The 7,364-nt window shown below is 45.7% G+C and overlaps 1 protein-coding gene across 1 annotated transcript in view; it reads right to left on the bottom strand.

Moving 5' to 3' along the window:
- Positions 1-1,623: 1,623 nt before the first annotated feature.
- Positions 1,624-7,364, bottom strand: part of SLC25A48 (solute carrier family 25, member 48) — a gene marked incomplete at its 5' end in the record, with an annotated part of 9,098 nt that continues 3,357 nt past the window's right edge. The window contains 4 exons of the mRNA XM_010023202.1: positions 1,624-1,746; positions 4,453-4,586; positions 5,799-6,047; positions 6,747-6,999. Coding sequence (XP_010021504.1) covers positions 1,624-1,746; positions 4,453-4,586; positions 5,799-6,047; positions 6,747-6,999 — 759 coding nt within the window. The remainder of the gene's footprint in view (positions 1,747-4,452; positions 4,587-5,798; positions 6,048-6,746; positions 7,000-7,364) is intronic.

Genomic DNA, 7,364 nt, shown 5'->3' on the forward strand with positions numbered 1-7,364 from the left:
GAACAGCATAAGCAGAAATAATCACAACATAAAAGATCCTGGAACAATTGAAAGGCTGAGGTAGACCAAAGAGAGATCTGGGACTGCCCCAGTTGTCTCAGTAATATTGCAGCAAAGAGCTGGAGCTCTGAAGCTGTCCTGTGTATTCTAGAGAACAGTTTGGGATAAGCTCTGCATTCCTTAGAGACCCCCTTTGGCGATGGGCTCTCAAGGCTGCAAAGTGATATCTGCAGGGTTTGGCAGTCATGTCAGGGAGATCAGAAGGTCTAAGAAGTCACCTCTAGCAGGACCCTGGAGGGCTACACAAGGTGAGTTAGGTAAATTAATAGCCAGCTATCTACATGACTTGGTTTATTGTTTTCTGAAGAGAAAGAGCAGCTTAGCCTCGGAATTAAACAACCTCCCTTTTCCCAATTCAACTTATACCTTAGAAAACAAACTGAGGTTGTTGAAGCCCTTCACATTTTTTCATTATAATATGTTAAATTGTGGCAAACTGGAGAGTTCCATGACAGAAACCACAAGTATCCATTCATATGGGTAGTCATCCACTACGTTGATCCTGAAAGCAAGCCAGGATTTGGTGGGAATCCAGCCCTTCCTACACAAAAAGGCCCTGCACACCTACCACACCTCCTCCTTTCCTTGTTCACAAAGAGGAGCATTATATACAATGTCATACAAAAGATGCTCCCTTGGCTGGTGTTGGTTGGGCTGGTTTGGGTATTTCTCTCGTGTGGGTAAGGGAAGCAAGTTGTCCTCTTGGCTCAATAGGAAAAATGTCATTGGTGATAAAGCCCAAAACCACCTTGGGGATTATTAAGGTGCTCTGAGATAATAGAGATTTGAAAGAATTGATAAGAAAATGGTCTTTGGATTTGATTGAGCTGCTGCAGTTTTCAGTGTCCTCCAGGCGCTAAGTCCATGGCAGAAGAGAAAGCAGATGCTGTAGGTGCAGGATGAGAGTCTTCGGTCGGAGCAGCTGATCCCTCTCCAACACCACACTGCTGATTTGGCTCAGGACAGGAGGAGGCTTCCAGGTCTTCCTGGCTACACTTCTGGAATAAGAAAGAAGGTTTATGAAGTAGTGCAGGAAAGAGCAAAGACTGCCAAGAATGATCTTGAGTATTTAACTGCTAAAAAAGTTTCTTTAATCAGATATTTTTAATGCTGCTCCTTTATGCAACCCTTGGTTTATGAGGGGAAAAGTAAAACTGTGAGCTGATGGTCAAGACACTTCAAAAGGGCTTAATTTCAGGTCTTTGTGGAAGGATCAAGGGAGGAAAGGATATTGTGCAGGGACTTTAGTGAGAATGATATTTCACAACTTATAAAATGTTAGAGAATATTTTCCTTTCAGATTTTCTTTTCTGATTTATACTGATCAAAACAATCACAAAAATCAGATTGCAGAGATATTCCAGGAGATCTGGAATGAAACCTAAATCCATTGTCTGCTCCATATCCCACAGACCCAGATTCAAAAAGTGCCTATCCAGATGTAGGTACCCGTGTAGGTTATCGGGCTTTCAGAGGATCTACACAATTGCAACTCCATTTGATTCAAAGATTAATTCTCTAGTTTTAATCAAGCTAAAGGGTCTTTATGCGCTGACCTGGAAGTTAAGGATTGGTCTCAGTTTGGTCTCTTTTCATTGCTTTGAGGGAAAGTTCATAGCCAAGAAACATGGCTGAACTCATTGGGAATCCTCGCACTGCATTGACCGTGATGCCCCTAAAAAAGACCTGTTGGGGATGGAAAGAGGTTAGAGCATAGGAATATACTGGCTCTTTTAAGAAGAAGAAAACATTGAATGAAGTCATGGTAGGATTCTGAAGAACCAGAATCCATTCTTGCTGCTGGTCTCTGCAGAAGTCTGCGCTGGAGAATGGAAAAGCAATGGCAGAAGTCATTGGTTTGGCATCATTGTGCTTTGTGCTCCCATTTATATCTGCTCACAAGAGCTACAAGAAGTAAAGGGCAAAAAACCATCCTCATGTGTAGAGCAGAAAGTAAGAGCCCCAAAATGTGTTCAGGTGTTGTCCTACCTAGTTACAGCCTATGGGGATCATACAAACCCCGCGGTACAACAACAAGGCTGTTGGTTTCATGCAGCAAATGCTCTGTTTCCCAGGGCTGGGTCTGTGGGTGCAGAAGAAAACCAGGTTTACTCTGTACCTTGCTGAGAACTGGCCCTCACCACCAGCTTTGGGAGAAATACTTGATAAAAGCTGGTATTTTCACATGACGCTTCCTAAGATGAAGCTTTAGTGCCCACACATATCCCAGCATTTTCTTTCATTGAGATATTAAATATCCACAGCCAGTGTTCCTCGTTCTGCTCAATATAGGGGTTTTGAAAAGATGCTGGCACTTACAAGAACGAAAGACCCTGTGGCTTTGGAGTGCTTGAACAGCAAAGTGCTGTCTGGAAAGTGGAGAGGGACCCTTGTTGCTCCTATTCACAATAGTTGCAGGGAGCATCTCTACTGGCCTGTTTCTCTCAAAATCCCTCCATTAACCACCCAGGCTAATCACTGCAGTCACTAATCTAAACACCAGAAGTTCAAAATGGACATGAAAAGTCACATCAGCAAAGCAAGCCCCCTTCGAGGCTTCACAAAGGCAAAGCTCCCACGGCTGCTCTGAGGAAGTGTGGAATATCTTGGCTCCAAGACCAAAAGCCCGTAGATTAAAGTGTCAAATGAGTATTTCCCCTGAAATACTGAGCTCTGCTAAACACCACCATATCTTGTATCCACTAAATCCAGTGCATGGTGCTGACTTGTACAAGACAGAATGAAAGGATGTTCACATAGTTTAGGATGGAGTTTGCAATGTGAAATTGCAGTATTGGGATATTTAGGATATTACGGATTTATTGGGGTGGTTTATTTTGTTAGGAAGATAGAATTTTCTGGGAGGAAGTTCCAATTTTTTTGCAGTATCCAAGAAGTAACACGAGAGAATCAAGTTAAATAGGAATGAAGATTTATGAAGGGAAGCCCAGAGGCATAAGCTTTTCTCATCAGAATGAACACACACGACTATGGAAAAAGAAGAGGGCTGTGCTTACTTTGTTGCGTGTATACATGCAATTACTTCCAGCACTGTGAATGCTGTTCCTTTGCCCCAGAATGAAAACATCCAGACCTGAGTTTGTCATTTATTACCTGTCTGTCTCCTTACAAGAGAAGAATCCGGTCTTATCATCAACTACTGTTCAGTCCTATTGCCAGCTTTAATCTGGATGCCAGGCATGACAGCAACAAAACTGGAAGCAGCTTGGACCTCTGACAAAAACAGCTAAGTGCCTGACTGAGTTGTTAATATTCAGGCAGGACAAGAGGGGTAGGGGATGAGGATAGAAAGAGAAGGGAAAACACAGGGAAATCCCCTTTTCAGCCACCCTATGTTTTGCTGTGAATCTAGGTGCCAAACTGAATGTTCAGGGCGTAGAGCCTGGGGCACCCTGACCCTCCAAGCAGAGTCTTTAGCATCTCCAGGTACTAATGCTTCATATCAAAGTGACTTTCTCCATTTAACAGCAAAACCCAAACCAGACTGCAGGCCCTGGGTTGGCAAATATTTAAATCACACCAACTTGTGATTTTGCAGGTTAGTTTTCTTCTTGTACCTCATTACTTTTCCCTCCGAATGTGAAATTTAGCACTTTGGAGCCAAGAGCCCACGTGATGTTTTGATGGTAGCCTAAATAGAGATTCATCTCAGTATCAGGAGACATCACTTCTCGTAACCGTGCACTGGCAATGCAATAAAGCTGCAAACCCTGGTTCTTTGCCATTCACCTTTAACTGAGGCAAAGTTTGCAGGGAGAACAAACATCTTTTATTACACTAATAGACAAAGTCAGAAGGACGTGAGGTTGGTTTTGGCACACGGCCCTTCTTCACGTTTGAAACCAAAGCAATTCTAATTTAAGAACACCTTCAATCAGCTCTATCTTGGTGCAAAATGAGGGTGGGCAGTGCAAAACACAGCATCAGCTCCAGCAAAGCATTGCCCAGGGCAGCCAAATGCACCTGGGGTGCTACTAGAATCAATTCCCTTTGATTTCAGTGTCAGTGGGAAACATTTGACCTCTGCATTTTGTAGAAGCAATCCCAGAAGTGAGATTTTCTACCTCTGATTTATAATAAGTCAAATTATACAATTAAATGCACTGACATGAAGCATTACTTTAAGTTAATTGCACCAGCAGACCGTGATCCCCAGTCATTCATGTTTTCTTTGCTGTAAGGCACATTATTACTCTCACTATTAGAATATAAAAGAATCTCCATTATAATTACCTACTGTCATTATTATAATCACAGTAACTGGCTTCAGCTGCCTCTCAACCCTGGAGAGAGGTTTGTAACAACTATTGTATTTTCCAATTAAAAAAGAAATACATAATACCCAGGGTTTTTACTTCAAGTATCACTTACTTTTAAGCCCTCGTTCTGGTAGCTCTGCAAGATACAGTCAAGGGTCCCTTTGTACTTGTTTAAATAAACTCCATCTGCCTGAAGTCGACTTTTCACGACATCCATTGGAGTGGCAGTCCCCCAGGAAATGGCTCCTAGAAAAATGCAGAAGTATTTGAACAATTTCTTCTCTGTATTTCCTTGGCTGCAGGTCAGTGAACTCAGAAATTCACCTCTCGTGTACCACATTGTATTCATGGGGGTTTCACTGCAGGGCATTCACCCTGCTCAGGTGCAGGAATGGTAGTTCTAGGAGCAAAGTTCCCTGTCTCTGGAAGAAGCACTGGGATTTTGGGGGTTATGCTGGTAATCAAATGCAGACAGCCCAGGACGTGTCCTCCACATGTAAATCTTCTGCTGTGCTTCTGGTAGAGCACGGACATGTCATGGGAAGAGCCCAAGCTGCAGACAAACTGGAATCCTCAGGTAATACCGTTGAAAAGCAAAGTTTGAGCTGAGAAAACAAGAGGCAGCTCCATTCCATAAAGCCAGGATTAAGCTCAACACAGCTGAGCTACCTCATCATTCGTATAAGGAAACAGGCCATTTACATTAATTACCCTGCAGCTGAGTGGGATCAGAGTGACAAGGTCAACATGCAACCACAATGCATGGTCCAGATGGCCAGACAAGAGTTTGTATGGACCTACGTGAGTGTTGGGACATGCTGGAGAACCTGTCCAGATGGGTCAGGGATCTGTTTATTTGCAGGAGAAACAGAGATGGTGTTTTGTGATCATTACCTGAGCTGAAGACTGACTTGCATCTAGGCGTGTGTGCGTAAGAAACAGACAAGAAATGGGGAGTGGGTGCAGGAGTGACCTTGTACATGTGAGTGTGGTGGGAGATGTACATGCCAGTCCTACTCCGGGTGTACAAGAAGATTAATAACAGTCAGCTCTGCTTCTGCTGCCTGTGAGTAGGGCACACACCCTCCTGGTGGGCAGCCAACAGGTTGAAGTCCTCTTCTGGAGGCATCTTGGCTGCCCGAGTATCACTGGCAATGTGATATGCAGGCTGCCATGGGACATCCAGGGAGCTGAAGGCACTGGCTGTGTTCCTTCTTGACATTGAGCCTGATGAATGTCTGATAACACAACTTCCATAGGGTTTGCCAAGTCATAAAGAGTAACTGGTGCCAGGGGACCTGGCCCTGGGAGAGGGAGGTTGTTCACCTCCATGTCCTCTCCTGGTGACCAGCAGGAGTCACCAGACATGGTGACTGGACCCTGGACCACCTCTATAATCTCCCATGGGAACCTTCCCACCCTTGTTTTGCCAGTGTTGTGGGAAACAAAGGTGCTTACCTGCTACTCCCCCTGCCAGCCAGATGGACGAGGGATTAGGGGAAATGCATCCATCAGGGGTAATCCAGCCACAGAAGAGTGTGTAAGGGATGAAATAGAGGCAGTACCCAGGAACATCCCTCAGAAGCATTGCTCCCGCGCCTCGGTATATTCCCGCTATCCCCTCTTTCTGTAGGACTGTCCTGAAGCAGTGAATGGGGCCTCGGTACACAGGAAACCCAGGAACTGTGGGGTTTACTTTCACGTTTGCTGCAAAAAAAGAAAAGGATACAACTGTTATAATAGATACGTTGCTACAGAACTGCTCCCAAAAGCCCACTGCCATTGATCAGAAATCACAATCACTGCCATCCATTTCCTTTTGCTAAATCCATATATAGTGTGGCAGAAAAAGGTTTAAGAAAGGGAATGCAGAAGGAAGCATTTCTAGCTCCTTTCATAGAATCATAGAATGGTTTGTGTTGGAAGGGACGCTACAGATCATCTCATTCCAACCCCCTGCCACAGGCAGGGGCACCTTCCACTAGAGCAGGTTGCTCCAAGCCCCTGTGTCCAACCTGGCCTTGAACACTGCCAGGGATGGGGCAGCCACAGCTTCTCTGGGCTTCCTAACACCTAATCTAAAACTCCCCTTTTTCAGCTTAAAGCCACCCCTCCTTGTCCTGTCCCTACAGACCCTTGTCCAAGGCCCCTCTCCATGTTTCTTGTAGCCCCTTCAGGCACTGGAGCTGCTCTAAGGTCTCCCTGGAACTTTCTCTTCTCCAGGCTGAACAAGCCCAGCTCTCAGCCTGTCTCCAGAGGTGTTCCAGCCCTCTGATCCTCTTCATGGCCCTCCACTGCAGTGACACAAGGCAGCAGAGAGCCAGGCCTTGGAGCAAAGTTGTCCTAAAGCTCTCAATAAACACCAAGGACTGTCAGAGAAAGTAAAAAGACGCTCTTTCTCCCTACCTTGGATGTACGGCTGCGTTTGCATCTGGAGCCGTATCTTTACCAGGTCCACAGGCGTGCCGATGCCCACGGAGATGAACCCAGCCACCATGCTGGCCAGAGCCACGTCAGCAAGCACCGGGGTGCTATCCGGCTCTCCATGGCGGAGCCGGCTGAGCAGCCGCTGCGTGTTGCTGAACACACCGAACACCACGGAGCTGTAGACAGCGATGCTGGCCAGAGGGAAGGACATGCCTTTGAAGAAGCCAACCACCTACCCAGGGAAGGGAGCAGGAGTCAGGAGGGTGAGTGGGACTGAGCAGTGTAAAGCCCAGCTTGTCTATGAGGGCAGAAGTGCAAATCCAAGTAGCAGATGTCTCCTGGAACCAAGCATTTGCACAGGAAAATGAATTCATACTGCTAAAGTCTAGGAAGGATTGTGCAGGGTATAGGATAAAGGGGACCCATATAAAAGTCTCTCTTACGGAGAGCTGCTGTGCTGGCATCACCAGACTCAGCAAAATACCTCCAGTAGAGCTTTGCCAGCAGGTACAGGCGAAAAAGCCAGTATGGATATAACACCCTGACCCATGTGAGGACATTTATCCCTCCATGCCAGGGATCTGTCTTTGCCCTACA

The sequence above is a fragment of the Nestor notabilis genome, unplaced genomic scaffold, assembly GCF_000696875.1.
Source record: "Nestor notabilis isolate BGI_N333 unplaced genomic scaffold, ASM69687v1 scaffold13821, whole genome shotgun sequence".
NCBI lineage: Eukaryota > Metazoa > Chordata > Aves > Psittaciformes > Psittacidae > Nestor > Nestor notabilis.